The sequence below is a fragment of the Crocodylus porosus genome, unplaced genomic scaffold, assembly GCF_001723895.1.
Source record: "Crocodylus porosus isolate Cpor-Errol unplaced genomic scaffold, CroPor_comp1, whole genome shotgun sequence".
Lineage (NCBI taxonomy): Eukaryota > Metazoa > Chordata > Crocodylia > Crocodylidae > Crocodylus > Crocodylus porosus.
The window spans coordinates 178,806-200,872 of NW_017728950.1; the positions used below are offsets into that span (position 1 = coordinate 178,806).

At 42.5% G+C, this 22,067-nt stretch overlaps 1 protein-coding gene across 1 annotated transcript in view; it reads right to left on the minus strand.

Annotated features, from left to right (window-relative positions):
• GAS1 (growth arrest specific 1) overlaps nucleotides 1–1,216 on the minus strand; it is a 2,266-nt gene extending 1,050 nt beyond the window's left edge. The window contains exon 1 of the mRNA XM_019554706.1: nucleotides 1,108–1,216. Within this exon, the coding sequence (XP_019410251.1) occupies nucleotides 1,108–1,216 (109 nt within the window). The remainder of the gene's footprint in view (nucleotides 1–1,107) is intronic.
• Nucleotides 1,217–22,067: the final 20,851 nt, after the last annotated feature.

Below are 22,067 nucleotides of genomic sequence, written 5' to 3' on the forward strand. Positions count from 1 at the left end.
CGCCGAGCGCCGGGAATCAGCGGCTCCGGCGGCAGCTCGCACCCCTGCGGCGCATCCTCCCCCTCCTCCTCGCGGCGGCCGCTGCTGCTGCTTCTTCCCGCGGCCAGTCACCGCCCGGCCGCCTTCAGCCGCGGCTCCGCAGCATCCCCGCACATGCCGGCGCCGGGCGCGCTCTCCTCGGCCGGGAGCAGCTCCCCCGCGCGCGCTCGGCCTCTCTGGCCCGGCGGGGAGGAGTTGGGGAGAGAAAAGGAAGGAGCGGGGGGGGGGGAGAAGCAAGCTTGGGGGCTCTCCTCCTCCTCCGCGCCGGCGGCTGCTCTCCGTGGTCCACAAGCTCTCGGCCCCCCTCGCCGGCGTGGCTTTAAATACAAAAGTGGCCCCCGAGCCGGCGCGGCGTGCTGCGGCGCGGCCTCATTCCGCATGCATGGCCAAGCAAACAACCCCCCCCCCCCAAATTAGCAACGCTCCTCCCCTCCCGCACAGCCCCCGGCCGGCGCTCTCACCCTTTCTCCTCGCCGCCCCCCTCGCTTCTCCCTTCCCTTCGCTCGGCCCCTTTTCCCCGCGCCGCCACTCGCCATTGGCCCGGGCTGTTGTTGAAACTCCCCCCCCCCTTCCCTCCCTCTCTCTTTACGATCTCCTGCAGAAAAGGGGAAGGGGGTTGGAGCTGGTGGGCAGCTCGCATTCAGCGCTTGAAAGGAAAGGCTTAAGGAGATTGACAGCAGCCCCCGAGGAGCCCCTCCTCCCATTAAGGAGGCTCCGCCGCACAAAAGCTGGGAGCAACTTTGCAGCTGGTTTGTACCAGAGGAGAGAAAGGCGAGGGAGGGGGTGGGCTGCAAGCCTCCTGGGCTTAGGATCCCCCTGATCTGGTGTCAGCGAAGGGGATCCAGAGAGACGGGCTGACTCGCAGCTGGCCACGTAGCGGGGATGCCTCCCTCTCCTCCCCAGAGAGAGAAGGGGGAGACGTGCTCCCCAAAACCTTGCGGAAAGAAAGGGCTCTGTCCCGAGTGACTTGCAGCCCTCGGGCTCCCACTGATGGCGGTGGCAGCAAAGCTCCTGCTGAAATCTCTACCAGGCAGTGGGCTTCAGTGGGGTGGGAGCAGATGGGTTTACTGACAGCAGCACCCACGACTGCTGTCTCCGGGTGTGGCCCCTCGGCAGTCCCGCCGGGTGCTGCATTGGTGTTGGAAACCAAGCGCCCATTTGCACCAAGATGCTGCATATGGGTTCCCTGTACTGGGCTTTAGATGTGCCATCATCCACAAAAGGATGCGAGATGCTCATTATAACCTCAGACCCTCACTTCAGGGCTTGCTTTGATCTGCTCTTAGAGGCTCTATTAACTGAGCAAAACCCATCAGTTTTAGCTGAAGTTTTCCCCCATCAGTTTTAGCTCAGGGGGGAAAATCTACTTGTCAACATATCGGGCTCTCCTTCTACACAAAACACTTTGCTCGAAAGAAAATACACTGAACAGATGAAAGTAGCATGCAACGTAAGTGCACGATACACACTGGTGTGTAGGTGACAGTGCATCAGTCAGGCTTTCTTTTCATGTCAGTGCTACCTTAATTCCAGAGCAACATGGTCTTTGACCACAAGAGGCATCAGTGTCTGCTGCCTGTCAAAAACTGGCGCTTTTTTTCATCGTGAGACTATCAACTCCATCTGTCACAAAACTTAGGGCTAAATCTCTTTTCCAGCACCAAAGGGGGCTTTGGTTCCTGTGCTCCATGGGCGCTTGTCTGTATGGAATTGTACATGGAGTATCAGAGACGGTCCATGCAGCTTGAAATCAATATGATTGATTGTGTCGGGAAGCATTCATAAACATTTGCTCCATTGTGAACAGTCTTTTTTACACTCAGTTTGCGTTTCTCCTGCAGTCCCAGCTTTGTTGGCTCTGCTGCTTACGACTGCAGAACTCACACTTGCTTGGTTTTTAAAGCCGATGAGACCCTAATGCTAAGAAGCTGCTGATCAAGTAGTCTGGCTATAAAATGTAATCGCTGCATTTGCCTTAAATGCCCTTCTCTGTTTGTTGCTGTTGTTATAAATTCCCGCTGACATCCCGCTCCTTGCAGCAGCAGAGGTAATAGTCTGGGCTCAGCTGACCCAGGGATTTCCACAGTGTGCTACTCACTGTGGAAATGTACTCCCTAGTAGAAGTTTTCTTGTAAGGCCCTGTATGTCTCCAGAGCCCATAAAGGCAGCTTGGGGAGAGAAAGGTAGATTAAGATGAAGCTAGAGTGCAAGATGCGATGTATTGATTGTCTGCCAGGCAAGTCAATTCACATGTTGTGAGTCTGATCTTGCAGGGCAAGTAGTCGTGGTGTGAGAGTGTCAGGCCCAACAGCCTGGGCTACAAGAGGGGCCAATGAAGGTGGTTACGCAAAATTTCACACTTCTCTGTATGCAATGCAGAAGGACTTTTTTTCTTTTTTCTTTTTTTAGGTCAGAGACTGAAAATAGTGGCTGTTATTATGGAGCTGTCCTCTGCGCACAGTGTGGGCTCTCTATTCTGACCTGTTCCCAAACCTTGCGTTAGCCTGCAAAACGGATTCTCTCCAAACCTATGACATTTTTCCTAGGAAGAAGAATGCCAAATGACTTCAATGAGTGTGTCCTAGGCAGGGTGGAAGTTGCTGTGTGGAGCTCCTTCCAGTAGGGGGAGTAGAGAGACTTCCACTCCAATCTCAAATTTCCTCTTCTTTAGCAGCAGATACATTGTAAAGCCAAAGCAGGGTCAGATTATACAGATCACAGCCTGTTGAGCTGAAACCAGGTTTAATTTTGTGTTGGTTGCAAAGTGACTACCAGGCACGAAGCATTACGTTTTGTGCAGAGTGGGATTTTCAAAAGCACCAAAATGATTTAGGATTGCAGTTTCCATAAAAAATAACTACAGCAAACATGGGCTTTTAGTTAATACATTTGTCAATAGAATTATCATACGGTATCACCCTGCAAAAGTATGCCAACTAAATATGTAGGGGTGTCTGTTTAATTTTACAAATGCATTCAGGTTTCGATACTTCAGCAAAGAAAGGAACTAAAACAAGGGATTAACATGACTGAGAAGCAGACTGTGTTATGTTTTTAAGGGTCAAATTCTGCTCCTGAGTAGGGCTGGGGAGGCACATTCTTCTCTGACGGTGAAAAGAAACCTTCCCTCTGTGGAACATGGTCTGTTGGGACTGCTCTCTGGCGTCCCTGTCTGGGTTCAAGTTTTCTGGCAGCAAAATTGCTTTTGTCATGTCTAGTTTTTCAGATTTCAGAATCGGATAACTCTAAAAATAAACATGAACCCAACTCCCATGCTTCATTTGCATTTACAAAACAGTCTTTAATTTCCATTCTGAGCTGGTTCAGCTGAAAAATAAAGTCCAAATGTTTTCAAAATTCTGGAGTTTGCTGTGTGTTCAGAATGCTCTTGTTTTATTTCTGAGCTGACAGCTCATGCAGTTCTTCATACCAGTTTTCTAAGCACAGTAATATAGTAGCCTATTGCAAGCTGGAAGATCCTGTTGGCTGTCACAAAGGAGAGTCTTTCACATGTGTGTATTGGTTGTAAACACTCCTGGGTGTCTGCTGGGTACTTTTAGACCTGCTATCTTCTTTTTCTTGGTAGATCTGTTTTTACGTTTTTTTCATGTTCACATTTTCTTCTTGTTCTGTTATAGAGCTACTTTATTCTGGAAATGTGCTGAGAAAAGAAATACAAAAGTCACACATGCAAACCCACACACCAGCTTAAAGGTCCACCTGAACCTAGCAGCATCAAGGCATACACAACAGTGATGTGGCTAGTATCATGTCACCTTTGACTCCTAGCACAAATAACCCATTTACAGTTGGCTCAACAGAGGCAGCCTTTGGCATGAGTCCAGAGCAGGGCTTGAAGTCTCAATTCTGGGGCTCTACCTTTACCGCTCTGCCACCACAAGCCTCCTGCCCACATGAAGAGGTGACATTTCCATTTGAGCAGTCCATATCTACAGGAGGTAGAAAAATTTATGTCCTGTCCTATCAAGTTAAATCCCAAATAATTCCTGGGGGGAAAAATCTTTTACGACATTCTACTGCTTTTTTCTGCATTTCAGAAGAGCCATTATAAACTGGTTGGCATGGATGCCATGAGTATATTATCTGGTAAAGACTTCATTTCTCTTCACTCTCCATTCTGTGCTGAAAAGTGGCTCAAAACTCACTGTAGTAGTGAATTCCACCTCGACCTATCTGTAACTCTTTATGGATCTTGGTTCTCTGAAGGCAGGGAATCATCAAGAGAAAAAATGGGAGCATCAGAGAAAAGTAAGGCTGGATGGGAATTCTGGAGGTCATCTATTCCAACACCCTGAGGCAGGATGATCCCTATCCAAAGCACCCTGCACACATCCGTGTCTAAGCGATTGCTAAAACTATACAGGCAACCCTGTTGCACAACCTAGGTAAAGCTGGGGGGACAGCAACAGTCAGTGTCCTGCTGCGGCAGGGTTGTTAAAATACCCTAGAGAGAGTCAAGGGAGATGGCAATGCCCCTTGATAGCGAGGAAGGCAACCCCCCCTCCACAGTGAGTCCGTACCAATCTGACCATGGGTTAAGAGTTCTTCCTGACCCCAAATATATCAGTTGGTCTGACCATGAGTGGAAGGATGGGACTGTCTAGCCAGGAACCTCCAGGTGTTAGTCCCAGCAGGAGTGTTGGCATACCCCAGTCACAATCCCTAGGCTGGGCCACAGCCAACACTTAGTACTTATGTGGAAAACACAAAACAAAACAAAACTAAACTAAACAACACCCCTAACATGTAGCAACAGGAAGGGAAAAAGAAAAATGTTTCCTGACCCCATGTGGTAATCAGCAAAGCCCAGAACTATGGAAAATACCTGCACTAGAGCATAGCCATGGCTAGTTCTGTTGTCGTCCCAGATAAATGCTTATCCAACTTGCCTTGAACACCTCCAGTGATGGAGAGTCCACAACTTTTCTAGGCAGTCTATTCCACTGCTTCGCTGCTCTCACACTGAAGAAGGTTTTTTTTTTATATACAGTTTAAACCTGCAACTTTGCTGCAAGTCATTGATCAAGCCTGGTCTTTGCTGCAGCAAGAGACCAGGCCGCCCTTGGTCATGCTGCCCTGTCCTAGAGATCTCGAGCACTGCCACAGAAGCAGGATTAAAGGTTGGAGCAATGGCTGGGCAGGAGCCCATACACATTAACCTTTTGCAGCCTGTGGGCTACCAGTTGGACAGTTCTGATAAATGATCATGCTTGTGAATTAACATACAACTTGCAAAGCTATTGAGATGAAGCCAGACACTGCTGCATCAGTTATACTTCCTTCACATTGTTGCCCTGAGGGGTCAGGCCAACGCTCCGGATCTCAATATTGTGCTGTTAGACAGGAAGGCATGGTGTACAATTGCACAGATACAAACACACAAATTAATTAGGTGCATACACATATACACTACCAGCTTGGGCATATACACATCCAAACCAGCCTAGGCACATGCATACCTATCACGAATTCAAGCACATACTCTATACACCCCAAAAGTTAGACACAGGTCACTTATTCATATATCATGCACACAATACCATATACATACACACACACACACACACACACACACACGTGTGTGCATGAGCAACTCAGATACACGCAGGTTCAAAATAACCAGGTTAGGTTCATGCACACCTATCACCAGTTTAAGCCCATACACGCTACACACACCAAATTTAGACAGAATCAGTTACCAACACCTGCACATCCAATACACATATGTGGATTACTAATTCATATACCCCACACAATGACATCTATATATGTATATATATGTGTATTCACTAATTTACACACTTACCATCCACCTACACATACACACAGGTGAGTTCCTAAGTTGGGTATTGTGATACATATGTATGTATGTGCTTGGTGTACTTGGGATACCTGGGAAAAGGTTAAGGTAAGAAAGTAGAAGTGTAGAGGGTGAAAGTTGCTGGAAATGAAAGTCACCAGGACTGGGATTAGAACTGGTAGACTAGAGGTGCCTGGGCTGAAGAGCTGAGGCTGGAGGGGAGCTTTAGGTTAATTGATCTTAATTGGTTAAAAGACAACCCAAAGCCTGCAGAACAGGGAAGGGATGCTGGCACAGAGGCTGGGACTGGAGCCAGAGCTAGTGGGGAGCTGAAAAGGTAAGTGGGGAGAGGGAAAATGGGGCTAATTGTGGGTGTTAAAGAGGGGTTCTGGATGTGGGGAGCCAGAGGATGGCTCTGGGGCAGTAGAGAAGTTGCAGAGAGCAGCAGGAGGTGCTGGGAGCTGGAGAAAGGCTTCAGCTGCTGGAGAAAACTGCAGGACAGCCACAAGGAGCTGGAAAGCTGCAGGAAGGGTTGGGGGGACAACTACAGAAGATGTGGGGGAGCCTGAAAACAGAGAGATGGACAGCAGAAAATCACAGGAAAAGCAGCAGGAGAGACTGAAAGACAGCAGGGGCAGTGGGAAAGCAGAGAAAGGCAGCAGTTAGTCACAGGAAAAAGGCAGTAGGAATTGAGAGGAGATTGGGAAACTAGTGGAGAGGGGTGGGGGCTAGAGCTGAGAGAGAGAGAGAATGAAGCTGTAATTTAAGATAAGGAAGGGACTAGGATTTAGTAAAACATGACCCAAATCAGGGTTGCAAATAACAGTGGTTTTATTGAACACAGGAGATGGTGACACAATGTCTTATTGGTTCCCTTGCACCCACACACGCGCACACACACAATGGCAGCAGGGGTTAGAGAGACTTGGTGCAGGGGCTGAAGTCCACTGAAGTCCAAAGTCCAGAGAGAGAGAGAGAGACAGAGAGAGTCCAAATTGTAGGAGGAGGTGTGTAGGTACATCTACCTATCCAGGCTGGAAAGGGGTCCTTGTCCAGTAGGTGTTGTCCAGAGGGGGGGTCGCTGGCAGGACCTCTGGGTGGATAGGTGGTGTGGCATGGTACTGGTCCAGATGGAGAAGGAGTCCCACTGAGTCTGTCTTCACTGCCCCTTTCTATAGGGGCAGACCTTGTGTGACCCTAGTGACAGGAGGCATGCCGAAGCAAGGGTTAGCCCTTGGCATATTGAGCATGTGTGCTCCATGCAGGGATGTGCAGTTTTGGGTGTCTGTAATGGTGTGAGTAGCTGGTTCTGCAGGGTCTTTTGTCTTTCAAATGCTGGTCTTGTTTCTGTTCCTGGGTGAAGTCCGTGGTTCCTGGATGAATCAATGCGAGGTGATGGCCCAGTCATTACAGGCCATTCAGTAGAGGCTTGCTACCATTGTATTTCAGTCATTCCCAATCATGCTCATTCATCCGGGAACCAATTTACATGGGAGGGATACTTGACTCATACAGTTGCGACACAGGGGATGCCCGAGCAGAAGACACAAGATGGAGACTTGGCATATAACATGGAAACTTGACATGACTTTGGTTCACTTACAAACACAGGTCTAAACCATACAATATCCATATGAAACAATAAAAATCAATACAAAAATGATAATAATACAATATACAACAGTAAAAATCAATAGAAACCTAATAATTATATAATATAAAACAGTGGATAACCAAAACCAAAAACTTGCTACCAAAATAAAAATGTTAAAGCTTACCCTACATCTTAGCTTACTTATACTTATCTATAGGGAATAGAGAGGGAGAGAAAAAGTCATAAATGATTGGGGAAGGGGAGGGAATGCATTTTAAAATAAAAAAAGAAAAGAGAAGAAAAACTGGGTGTTTTGCTACAACATTTTTTTCATTTATCTTTGACAACGTAAGGTTAGATGGAAGTCCATGGTCATTTGTCTGGAGACTCTGAGGCGCTTTGAATCAATGCTCACTCCTTATTGCTCCTTGGCAGCATTATTCAGTTTTCTTTGACTTACAGTTGTTCCCTGAAGCATACATACAGTCTGCTTCAGGATTCACTAGGATGCTGGTCTGGTATGCTTCTTCCTTAAAATAATGGGAATGCGAAAGCCACTTTACTCCTGGGCTGTTCTTTAAACCTGCTGGCCATCTTTGAAGAGCTGAACCCAACCACTCTTGGTCTTCGGTTGATTGTCTGCTTGGATACACCAGTTTTTCTCACATTTTTGTTAGTATGTTTGAGGTATGCATTTAAAGGCAACTATTTTTTAAAAAAACCTGCAGCTTAAGGAGTGTTTGGTTTTTGATATGAAGGAATCGTTTCATTTTTGGGAGTGGGCTAGCAGAATGTGAGGATTTGAAGCAAAAAGAAAGCAACCTAAGGAGGTGGCCATGTTCTGATGACTAAGGCATAGGGGAATGTCAAAAGAGAGGGAAGCATGTATGGTCTAATCTTGTGAAGGGCAAAGAGGATAAGAAACGTGAGAGGTGGTGATGGCTGGAAGATATAGAGGGGAGGGTATTATTACTAATAATTACAGAGTATTAAAGATCAGTTCTGTATATATATAGCACTATAAAGGTTAATTACATATATAAACTATTTCAAAAGTTCTTTCATTTTACGTGTCTCTTCTAGGTTTGCCTTTTAACTTAAAATATTTACTTAGAAATTGATTGGCATTCTCAGAAAATCAGAGATTGTTATTTATATATGAAATAATAAGTATTATTGAGGGTATTTACCCAATGCATCCAATACAGTAAACATGGGAATATTGCACAATGCTTTACTGGACCTCTGCTTTTTTAAACTCTATTCCAATCTAAACTACAAACTAGACCACACATGTTGTTAAAACAAATCTAAGAAAAGAGTAGGAATCAACACCCTTTTTCATTTCTGACTATGGCAAAAGTAAGTGTTAAAGAAACACATTTCTGGTCACCTGTTAGGCTATTAAATATAAGATTTACATCCCTGTATACTACAAAGATGAGTTTAAGCCACACACATTATATAGTGGGAGTTATTTCTTGGATATATACACACATATACACACACAAAAGCAGTTGGCTGGTTTTTAAGCTATTCTGATTTGCAAATTTTTCAACCATTTACAACAGCAAATTCCCTAAAACATTTACTAGACTTTGTTTCATTTTCTCTATGTGCCTCTTTAAGACTGATGTAATATTGTCTAACAGAAATGGGCAAGTCTTGAGTTTCTCAACCTGATGGATACTTGGAAACAGGTATGGCTTTGTGGATAAAGCAGAGTTCTTTTCTATACAACACAGTCTCTGGGACAAAAATAGAGTAGCAGTTTACTCTTGGTTTCACCTATCACTAAGGTAACCACAACAACTGCTTTAACAGATGAATAGCTAAAGTACATAGTCTGTAAGGCTTTTAACTAATCTGGCCTCTTATTGCTCTCTTCCCTGGAAATCAACTATTATATTAGAAATTGAAGGCACCTGTAATGAAAGATGCAGCTCAGAAGCATATCCAAAATCTATTCAACTTGGTTTCCATGTTGAAATCCTAACAATATTTGTCCAAAGCTTTTTTTTTTTTTTTTAAACATATGGATGTTGCATAAGTTTAATTTGGCTTTTAAATCGGTTTCTTTAAACTACTGTAATGTCAATTCAACTTAAATTTGAGTTAGGAAAGAGACTTTGGATAGGCTTCTGAGTGTCTCTTTCAACACAGCTGGATTCAAGTCGCCAAAAAAGTGTGAAGCCTTTATTTATTTGACCTGCTATAGAACAGTGTCATACTTGTTTATCACACCTTCTTAAAGAGTTTCATTCTTTTAGGGCATGTCTGTCTACACATCACCATATGGCACACTACAGCGATGAAGCGATCACCAGAGTCTATACGTGATCTCCAGCTATGGTGCGCAGCTATAACAATGTAGCAGCAAAATCTAACCATGCGCTGCACGCATGGCACAGTAATCATCTATCTCTGTACAACACGTAGACGTGCCCATATTGTACCAAACTGAATGCAAACAAAAAGTGAATAGACTAAATAGTACACTAAGCATGGTTCAAGTATTTTAGAAATTCTTGAAGGACTAGATTATCAAATTAAAATAAATGAATACTAACTAACTTATAAATCAAGTTATGTGTGTTTGCATTAGGATTTGTAGTGGTTTAATTAAGTGTACTTAAAAGCTAGTTTTAATTAAATTATTGCAAACTTTTGTGGATTCAGCAATGTCTCACAGTCTAAAAAAAATGACAACTTCCTTTAGATTTAGTTTGGTAATTCTCTTGGCATAGGGAGGAAAAGAAACGAATCAAGTGGGGTTTTATTGTCCACCTGAAATTGAATTAAGATAGCTGAGAGCACTTGTAGCTAGTATGACATCTAAATTCTCATCTAAATATACCTTTCTCTTTGTTTCTATTCTGTCTAAAACAAAGGGCTAGAATTTAAGAATGATGAATCAGTTTCTGATCCTTTCTTATGTGATTCTTACCACATCATCTCATTATTAGGCACTTGTTAACCATTTTTGAACTGGACAGAGTCATTGCACCTCAAACGCGTACCAATGAGGCCTTCACAATGACAACAAATGTCCTGGTGGACAAGTTCAAACTACGTTCCACATGGCTGACTTGTGTCCATTTACTATACTACCTAGTACCTGGTGGCTGTCAAGCTCTTTATACTGGTGATGACCTCGCCTTAAGATGGCTGAAACAATATGCCAAAACCACATACACTAAATAAATTAAATTTCTTATGTAGTTTCCTTTACTGTACTAATTACTATAGTGTCTCTGTGTTAAGACAGAAGAACCAGATCTTTGTTTCTAAAGTAAAAAGAAAAAAAAAAAGATAAATAATTTGGGGTACCTTCCTTCTTTGGATATCCAACCTGATGCATCTCAAAAGGACCTGATTTTCAGAAAGTCCTGAGCATCCAGCCTTTGAAAATCCATTTCTTATAAATTTCTCTAGTTGAACATCCAAACTATGAGTCATCCAAGTTACTGATTAAGTTTTGCAAATATAGACTCTTTCTGCACCAAAGGAATTTAAATTTCAGAGATTCAAGAATAAGGAGAAAACACTGCTGCCATCAATCTGTCCCCCCAATGTGAGAAGATTGAGCTCGGACATCCCAGCAGCACCACAAGAAAATGCTGTAGCTGAGGTCATCTTTTCAGTGCAAGTATTGTATTCAGAACTCTGAATACACACCATAATCCTCATAAATACTGGCCATAATCAGATAGGACACAAATGAACCTGTTCTATTTATTGCCATTGTAAATAATATGTATTTGCAGCCCTTCCTGGCACCTGAGTTCAATTGTAGTCTGTGTACCCTCTGGAGGCAACTGCTCCTCTCTAACTTCTTTGTAGGGTCTGGGTGGGGTCAGAAGAGAATGTCAGGAAATGCAAAATGTCAGGAAATGGAAAGATAAGCTAGCCTGATATAGAGGGACAATACATGCTAGGGCACAGGCTGTAACAGGGTGATAACATGGTGACCTGAATTTTGCAGAACTCCCAAAGTATTTATTAAAGTCACCCTACCTTTCAGTGTACTCAGACTGTAGTTGCAGCTAATAACACAATGACATCCATAGAAATTAAAGGAAAAGATTTATTTGGTATTGTGCTCCTTTCTAGTAAAAGACTATTTCAGTAAGTTTTCTAGTAGTTTGTTCCGCCTATTTGTAAATGTCTTTAGTAATAAGTTCTGTGACCTTCCCTTGAAAAACCATTCTACAGTTTTTATTGGATCATCCTGTTTGGAAACATTTTCTATAATCATCCCAAATTTTTCCTGATAGAATTTCACCTCTATCTCCCAATATACCATACTGTCCCATTGTAAATCATACCTTATCAACACCAGTTCCTGTAGTAGCTTATTAGATGCATGCACATCCCCTCTGCAATTCTACACATTGCAGGTTATATTGTCCCAGGTTTACTGTCCTCTAGTCAGTTTTTATGCCGTATGACAGTGTCCATGCCCAAGAAAAACACAAATTAATTTGGAAGACAGGAGTGAATTCAAAAGTGCTCTACTAAAATTCAATATATACATATTGCAACAATTTCATTCCCTTTACTTATTTACTCCATTTGCAGAATGCTCATAAGACTTTTTCCACTTTTAAGAACATATTTAGCTAAAGCTCAAATAATCTGAGTGAGTGGCATATACATGCCATATTCATTTACATCCATATTTTTTCTTTATTCCTCCTCCTCCCATTTATTGTATTCTTTCTATATTTAATTCCCTGTCTCGTCCCTACACTATTACTACCCCTATTTTTCTCTTTCTCTCTGCCAGCTACTTGCTCTCATTTTTTGGCAACACTATCCAAAACTTGGGAAACAATGCAAATAAAAATACTTGCATAAGAACAAGACATTAGTTCTGATTTTCTCATGACTCCTTTTGTTTGCTTTCCCAAAAGGATCACAGTAGAAAGGTTGTTCACAAAGATGTTTGCAAGGAGGAAAGGTATAGGAAATACCCATGCCTGAGTATATATGCCTGAGTATTTGTACCATTAATTTTTAGGTGGCCATCCTGAAAACTCTGGAGCATAGGGACCATCCAGACAGCTGAAACAGCACCATGGAAACAATCACCATGTAAACAGCCAATTACAAACAGTGGACATTATAAGGTGAAATCATCATGTATTGGTATAAGCACCATTGATTGAAATGCATTTGTATAAGCCGTTCAGTGATTATGAACAAATATGTCAAAATCCAAAATTTGCTTGCAGATAAATGAAGAACAGAAATAGGCTTACATTGTCAAATAAACAGCTTTCTGTAAGTCTGAGTCTGAGAAGTTCTAGTGTCTCCTAAGTGAAATGTGAATGTAACAGCATTCAAGACAGCTGGCACTTTGAATCCAGAATGTTCAAGGGGACTAGGCAGAATGACTTCCCCCTGCACTGAATATGAGTTGCTGATACATTAGGAGATGCTTGAGACAAACTAATGTGAACAGTCTGTACATGCTATACAGCTATTATGAGATCAGTTGCAAACAAGAAAGAATGTACACAACAAGTTAAAGATACAAGGCGCCTACTACATAAACAACTTACGGCTACTCACTGACTTAAGTCACAAAAAAACCTTTTTCACCACTTAAGAAACCAGCTGCACAAATGGAAATAGTGATGCAATCAGTGCAACTGCATCAATGACAGTTTGCAAATAGACATTGATGTTGCTGAATACCTACTTGCAGGTGTGTGAACAGATCGGCAAATGTGGAGAATGTTGAATTTCTGCTAAACAAGAGTTGGCAGACCAAAAGAAACATATGGAAAGAGAGGTACTCTAATGACATAGATACATGTGAACATGGGGAAACACAGACCATGGAGCATCCATTAGCCCAGGGGCAGGCAATTATTGCGGGCAGAAGGCCACTTACTGAGTTTTGGCAAGCCGTCGAGGGCCGCATGACAGGCAGCCAAGGGCAGACAAATATTAATTTTCTAAATTTTTTAGGGGCCCTACAGGCCAGATTGAATGGCCTGGCGGTCCACATCCAGCCCATGGGCTGCCTTTTGCCCACCCCGTATTAGCCTATGCGCTCCTGGAAGGGAGGTGTAATGTTAAGGACCTAGCCAAAGCTACAGACCAAGCCATAGCATGTACATGATTTGGGGGGAGAAAAAGAACATGTAGTTGTGGCTCTTCTCATACTGGCAGCAAGTAAGAGTATTAGGACAGCTGTTCTGCAATTGTTACAACAATCCATTGTACTGGCACCAGAATCTGCTGCACTAATTCTCTAATAGGTGTTCAGACATTGCATCTGCAGCTTCCTTGAGCTGCTCTACCTAGTACCCCTAAGTGCTGTTATTCCAGGTCATCTTCAGATCCTACATTTTTGCCCTAGAACTCTCAGGCTAAAACACACAGAAACAAATATTGACTAGGACACCTGGTCCTTATTTGGTAATAAAATGCAAATCCTAAGACCTTATTTTAGGGAATCAAGGTTATCAGAGTATTTTATTGTTTATGAAGAAAAAGCTACTTTCTTCCACAATTTTTTTTGTGCATTAGATAATAATTTATTTGAAAATAGGATCAGAGATACTATTTTGCCATGTCCTGTTTTGTAACAGTAATGGAAGAAGAATGGCACTGCATTTGAAAACTTGTCAGTCTGTTTCAAGCATGCAGTTGGTCCAGTAAAAGATATCATGCAAAAAAACCACTTGCCTCTTGCATATTTCCTGGATCATCATGGCTACAACATCTTTCCAACACTACCTAGAACTTATACATATATTTATAATGTGTGTGTGTATGGCCCTTTGGATGGACTAGTTCTTCCCAGTGACATAACTAGGGTGGGGCGAATGGGGCAACCGCACCCACTGCTGACTTAGCAGGGGGCAAAGAAAAGCAGCTCCTGCCCCTGTACTCCAGTGCCTTGCTGTGTTCCTATGCTACTTGTTCTTTTCCCTCCCATCAGGCATACTACTCCCAGCTAGCAACCAATTACTTCTCCCCTCAGTGAAATGACCAACTTTTTTAGCCCCAAATTTTTGTCTTGAAAATTTGGAATTAGGCGAAACATTAGGGGTAGATTTTAGCCTTCTCATGTAAATCAAGGGAAACTTCATTGTTATTCACCAGTGAGGGGTTCATAAGCAGGCCTGCAGCCTCCAATTATTATAATATGTTTTTTAATACCACAAAATCTTTAATCCCCTTTTGAGGTTACACAGGGGTGTCTCCACATCAAGTTCTATTGCAGAACAATCAAGTGCTCACACTGTTTCTTTCTAACTTTTATATTTTTTATAATTACAGCAGAATAACATGCTTGGGGCACCTTTCAGCTTTGTCCTCCAAGAAGCTAATAAACCGTTAAGGGTATTATTTTACAACATGGTGAGTGTTATTTAGCAATGTTTCATTAGCCACAAATCCACAAGTCACTTTTAAGAATTCCAGATGCTAGATTGTAGGTATTTTTGCAGCTGTTCTGTGGGAAATTATTAAAGTGTTGCTCCCTTTAAGAAAAAAATAAGAGCTTTGACTATATCAGTCCTTATACCATACTTTGTAAAGGCAAGGAAAAAGACTCATCTCAAATACAGCTGTGAACTGTACATTTTAGCCATATGCCTGTGGATAGTACAAATATCATATCTCTTGTAAAATGCTTTGGTTGCTGAGTTGAAGGAAACAAACTCCTTTGAATAGAATATAATATGCTCTAAGGTAAAATACTTTGAATGGCTGTTCACTTAATAAAAATGACGCCTAAAGCAATGCTATCTTCTGACTATTATATTGCATTTCATGAGTTGACTTTTAAATTGAATTCACTGCCATCTATATGTACCGGAGAACATCTTGAAAAAATCAGGCTACAAATAATGACTGTTTTCTAAAGGTCAAAGAGATTGAAACAGGGAGAAAAAGCCTGTTCTGGAAAAAAAAATGCAGGAAGCACTGAATATTTATATACTGATATCATCTTTAGACCTCCAGGGTTTTTCAGAACACAGACAGCTATAGTTTTTAATGAAAAAACATATTCCAAAATTGAATTTCATTTCTCATTTCTGATTAAAAGAAAAGAAGGTTTGATTGCCTGAGTTGCACTCCTTTGTTGGAATCCTAACAGTTCATGCTTGGTACTTTTCCAGAAGGACTTTCTGTCTTTTGCATTTGCAGTTCTTTGTAAAAGTGCTAGGATTCAGGAGCAGAACTGCCATGAGTTGGTTTCAGACACTCAGGTACAGTAAGGGCTTGTCTACAAGGTTGGTGAGGGGGACTGTTTATTTGCACTGAGCTCAGTTTCCATGATTTGGAATGAGTGCTGTTCACATGATGCAATTTTGAGTACATTTTAACAGGTGGGGTAATGTATATTCTACAGTTTTGTTTGAAACTGGAGTGACCTCACTGCATATGAAGTTAATAGGCACTAATGTTTGAGTGGATACTTCTGTACAGGTTTCCCTCATTTTATGTAGGTTCTGTATGTGCGAATTCGCTGGTATGCGATGATCCTTTTTATACCAAAAATTCATTATATGCAAGGTAAATTCACTCTTATGTGATTGGTGTGGTGGAAGGGCACAGTCAGCTGCTTGGTGTGGTGCCTTGTGGGATTGACACGCACCAAAATATAGTCCCCTGTGTGGATCTGTGTTCCTCGGTCATTGTCTGTGACGTGTTTCTGTAGTCGCTATCCCCACTATGATAGTGCCCTGTGCTTGTGCTGGTGAGTACCAAGATTGTCTTGTAAAAATGGTAGAGATGGGTCTGGGGGTGAGTACAGTCAAGGTCTTAGCACGTATCCCTATTTGTTACATTGTAAAGTGGGTTCCCTTTATGCAAATTCAAGTTACGCACCATTTTCCAGGAATGCATGTACAGCATAAAGCAGAGGAACCCTGCTACTGCAGAAGTCCTCCATCAGTCATTCTGCCAGGACTCACCTCTCTTCTGTTTCAGGCCATGGTGACTGGATGCCACCCCCCTTTTTAATGCTGGTGCATAGTCAAGATCAATACATTTGCAGTTTACATCTCCAGTTGCATTTTTCTGGATTCAGCATCCATGAAACACAGCTAGTGTACTCTTCCTGGTTCAATGTCAGGAACCCTGCCAGATGACATACAATATCTCAGCAAGGATCTTTTCTTAAGTCATTGCTAAGGGGATGGCTGAACAAGGTCACTATCAGGAGCCAAATAAAAAAACAACGATCTGAAGTCTTCTTACGAGAAAGTAAAAGACAAGACCTGGACCTTCAGCAATTCTCATGTCGCCTGTCCATGGGAGCTGCCCACAATTTTGTAGTGGGCCATAAGCACTGAGCAGTGGTTTGTGGCAAACACCACTGAGACATTTAAGGATCTCAAAGATGGGGACTCTGGCACTGGCATGGATTCTCAGAACTGACAGAAAGCCAGGATCTCATCACTACACAAAAGCTTGGCCACATGCTGGAGGACCAAGAAAACCCTGAATGGTGCTTATCAGTATAATTTGGATTGGACATCTAACCCTGTTCAACCCCAACCCCACCTATCAGCTCTGTGGAGGAGACCTCCGCCAACTAAATTCTTTATTTTGACTCATTAGATTTACTTTTGTTATTATTAATAATAACCTATACTTTGTTCTACCTTTGGTATTTTTTTTTCTTGAGCTGACCCTGGATTCTGTTATACTGGGGCAGATGTAAGCTGGCAGCTTTGCCAAGTGTGTCTACCTCTATACTATATACTGACAAGGATGACTGCACCATGGATGGTTCAAGAAAGGGAAAACTTCTTCATATAAATGTGTTTACTGCATGCATTGAACACCAAGAAAGATGTTATTATCTCAGCACCATTTGAGAGTTCTTCACTAGCCCTTTTTTTAAATACCAAGTATTGCATTCCTGTGATGAAAAGTCATTTTCACAATATTTTTTCAGTCCAAAATTTAGAATTGCAGCAGTAAAAAAACTCTGTTTAAGGAATGTGTAATGTAGAAATAATGTGGCACAAATAAAGGCAAGAGGCACAGGACATTATTAACCCCTAAATGTCTGAACAATCATTGAAAAAATACATTATTTCACTACAAAATTACCTAATGTCTTCAGAGGATATAATATAGAATTTAAGGTAAAGAGAATACACTGTTATGGCTTTAGCCTTATGGGACAGAGCTACCTTGTTCTTTATTCAAAATTAGGTAGCTATACTCATAAGGGCATCCAGGACACACAGTGGACCTATTCTAATGAAGAACATCAGTGTACATCTTTAAGCTCAGAGGCAGGCAAGGCTCTTTGGATAAGTGTGGTATCTTTTTTTAGACTATAAGCTATAACCTATACCCCCATCTGCAAGCTCAGAATTTAGCTTTAATAAATGAGCAACTCTACATCACATAGAAGAATTGCCTTCAGGGAGGCAAATGCAATTGCTAACCTATGCTCTAGAGCAGAGGTTCTGAAACTGTGGCCCACGGGCCACCACTGGTCCACGAGCTCCATTCAGGTCGTCCGTAGAAAGGTTGCAGAACAATCAGGAATATCTGTACTTGTAAGGTAAGACTACTTATATTAAAATATGAGTTGTGTGCTTTGATATGTAGAACCCAAAAAAGTTTATTAAATGGTCCGTTGAGACCCTCAGCAATTTTCAAGTGGTCTGTGGAAAAAAAAGTTTGAGAACCACTGGTCTAGAGAATGCCTTTACTTCCTACCCCTGCCATGTTCCTCAAGGTTCTGCCTACCTCTCTGACATGCAAACAAATTGCAAATTGCACACTGCTTTATCTCTAGACTAACAACCCACACTCACCAGCCACTAGTTACTACAATATTCTAGGAGTACATAAAAAGCTTATTGAATCAGCATAAGGGAAGTTGGTAGAAAACAACTTAGAAGAAGCTACAAGGATGGCATCTCAACTAAGGGACAAACATTATTTCTGAAACAATGAAACTGAACAGGGAACACTAATGGTTTGTTACCTGCCGCATCTTACACAGGGTCTGTTCATGAGCAGACCAGACCCTCAAAGATATAATTCTTATCAACTGTGCAGCATCAGGTAAATCTGAGGGAGAAGAAGAAAAGAAGAAGGATTAAATGTTTGGTAAATGAGAGGCCTGAAAAGTTATGTGAGCCATAGAGAAAACCACATATCCATTGATATTTAAGTTTAAAATTTAAAAATGATCAGCCCATATCCCCAGAGTAGGAACACAAGTGATCCCTGATCACATACCACTGATGACGATCCCTTCTGAGAAGATGTTTCATTGGCAGCTCCTACTATTCTGAGCCTGCACCTTCCATTTGTTGGGAACTTCTCTCGTCTGATTTCACAGATGTTATGGAAAACATAGCATGAAATTATAATTCAAGGCAGACATTGCTCAGCAGCTTCTAGTCTAGTCATGAGACCAGATAATCTCAATCCCTCCTTTAGTTTCCCAAGTGTACGCTCCATTGTCAACTTGCAGCTGCTTATGCAAAATTCTTTTCCATGATGCAGTTGCCCAGGGAAAGGTTTTACCAGCCTCATAAGAGGGGTCTCCCCAAATAATAGAGTGGGGTGCTGAGAAGGAGAAAAAAACTAGCTGTTTTGCTTAAGGAAAAGAGGCATTAATTTCTCTGGACCTTAACTTCACTCACCTGGCCAGACCACCCCACTAGACCATAGCATCCAGGCTCTGTCTTTGTTTATGAACTCAGAGCCTGGATGTAGGGAGCAGGGCAAAAAATATGAATATGTATATTTGATCAGAAAGTCCAATGATTGAGTCCCACCAACAACTTCCAGAGGCCCAGCAAGACTTATATTACACTGTACTTGATTAATACAAGTGCATACCTCCATTGCAACAGCCCCAACAGGTACTCTGCCTACACCAAATTGATTATCTACTGACCCACAGCAACCGGAGTGGTGGTGAGCTTTGAGAAGGTGGTGAGTTTTGAGCGGGTGATGGCCACACACTTCTGAACAGTTCAGGTAACTTGTGTTTACAGGCTGCTGATGTAGTTCTGAAGTAGGCTCTATTTAGATCTCCAGAAAAGTGTCCTCTGCCATTGTGAAATTCTGCAGACACATCTGGAGCAAAGTCCTCTCCCACCCACTGCCATTTGTTTTAGCCCAGAAATGGTGCTGTAGCAAGTGAAGCTGATCCAAGAAAACTTCCTGCAGAAGCAGCTGGTCTATGTCATCGACTTCCTCCTCATTCTTAACACGCGGCTGCTGGCCAGCCAGCTGTTGCTGCTGCTGCCAGAATGCCTGCCCAAACTGCTGGGCAGTGTGGTGACTGTCTTGAAAACTTAAAGTTGTCCGGCAAGTAACCAGGTGTCAGATATTCCTCCACAAGCTCCTGATATTCTCAAGGGACCACAATCATGGTGCAAGTACTGCTTCACTCATAGGCTGAAAATGGTATTAACTTGCTCCTGGGCAGGAAAGATATTAAGGGAATTTGTGAGCTTGACCCAAGCCCCAGGATTACAGTTGCCTTTGGCTTTCTTTTGCTATATATTCCACAGTGAACTGTGGGAAAAAATTCCATCATGCGTCAGCCCCAGTAGCATGGGATATCCCCATGTGGTGGGGAGACAGCTGCCCTGCAGCCAGGGATCCATCCCCAGTTCAGAATACTTAATGCAGAGAAAGTTCACAGTGGGTACATCTACATGAGATGATTTACTGAGCAGTAGTAGTACTACGCAGTAAGGCATCACCATGTAACTGTGAGCAACAGCTATTGTGCAGTTAATTAGGCTAATGCTCAGTTTTTTATTACCTGTAAATGCAAGTAGTAGATTAACTATGTGTTAGCTACTGTGCAAGAGTGAAGGAGTAGATTCTGACTGGGAGCAATTTGCTTCTGGCCATCCTGGCATCAGGGGGCCTGCTGCTGCCTGGCTAGCACCTGATGGGGGTGGGGGGAGCTGTGCTGGCTGCAGGGCAGCTGTCTCCCCACCACATGGGGATTGGGACCATCATTATCCCTATGTGGCTGGGAGAACTGTGGCCAGGAGAGGTATCCCCACACAGTGGGGACCCTACCTGATCACATGGGACAGCTCTTCCCACCACATGGGTATCAGGGCCAGCCCCATGTGGCCTGCCAGGCCTGGGCTGGCACTTGGAGCATCCTGGAATTCCCCCTGGCTGCTGCAGTGGGGCAGAGCAGGGCAGGGAAGCAGAAGCATCTCTAGTTTCAACTGCTCCCATTAGGAGCAAATTTTCTCTGAAGCAGGGGCATGTGTAGACTCCTTACTGTGCATTAATAGCACATTTAGACATGCCCAGAGATTCACACGCTAATAAAAACCAACTTCCCCTGTTGACACAAATATATTATCCATACGATAAACTGGCTAATTCTATTAATTTCTCTGTGGTATAATTTGCCATTATGGATTACTCACCTTTGTTCTGATCTGGCCCAAAAGGTATAAATACCAAGAAAGGAGACTTGTATACAGAAGAATTGAGAGCACTGGGCTGAAATGGAGAAATGCAAAATTTCTACACCTTCTAATTATTATTATTACTGCTACTAGTGCTATTATTCTTATCATCATAGTCAGCATCATTATTATTATTATTGTTGTTTAGATCTTGCCCTATCCAGAAAGGGTTAGAGTGGCTTACGTACATTACAAACAACACACAGATAAGAAACAACAGCAGACTCCTCAACAAAACCCCCAAATTTGCATTCCCCTCTAACTCCCACCTCCTTGCCCATAAGAGCAAACCCTCCATCAAATCCCAAGTATGCTTCCCAAGCTTCCCAACCCCTGTTCATATCTAGGATAAGATCTTTCCACCTTCCTCTCTACCTGCCTCCTTGTCTTCAACAAAGTGATGGAAGCCCTAGCATTTGTAAATGTTAACACTAGATTGGACAACATTATAGAGGATATAGCGTAAAGAAGAATTCTGCATTTTGAAGGAGATATGATCTACTATTATGATATGACCTGCTATGATCATACTACATAAGATCTGATCTAGTATTTCCATCTCTAATTTCTATGGGCTAGATTATAGAATTACTAGGTCTACCCTTCAGGATGATAGCAAGGAAAGGTAAAGAAATGTAGACCTTCCCCACCACATGGGGATTCCCCTTAGTGAAGATGTAATATCAATTGGTAATATGAGTACCAATGAATACTCATATTGAAATAGCTGAAAATACTTGGGCGTTACCAACTTTAACTCTTATAAATTAGGGCTTGGCTGTAACATTCCAAATCCGTATACAGATTTGGCAGACAAAATCAATTTATAATCTGTGACTCTTGAAAACAAATTAATGAAGGCAATAACATTTTATATTTTCTCACAGAGAGATGAAAACGAGAGAATTTTAGGTCTAGTATTCTAGTTTGGCACTTGCCAATATGCACTTTCCCTGCCCAATGCTTTTGTTTTTTTCTCCCTGATTCCTTTCCCCTATCCTGCAATCACAAGTCTCATCAGTCCCTTCTGTCCCATTTCCAACCAAAACAACCTCCTCCCCTGTCACTGAATACATTCTTTAATTAATACAATGAACACATTAACAAACAAAACAAACCCTTCAGGCCAAAGTCAGCTCATGATCTTATATTTGTA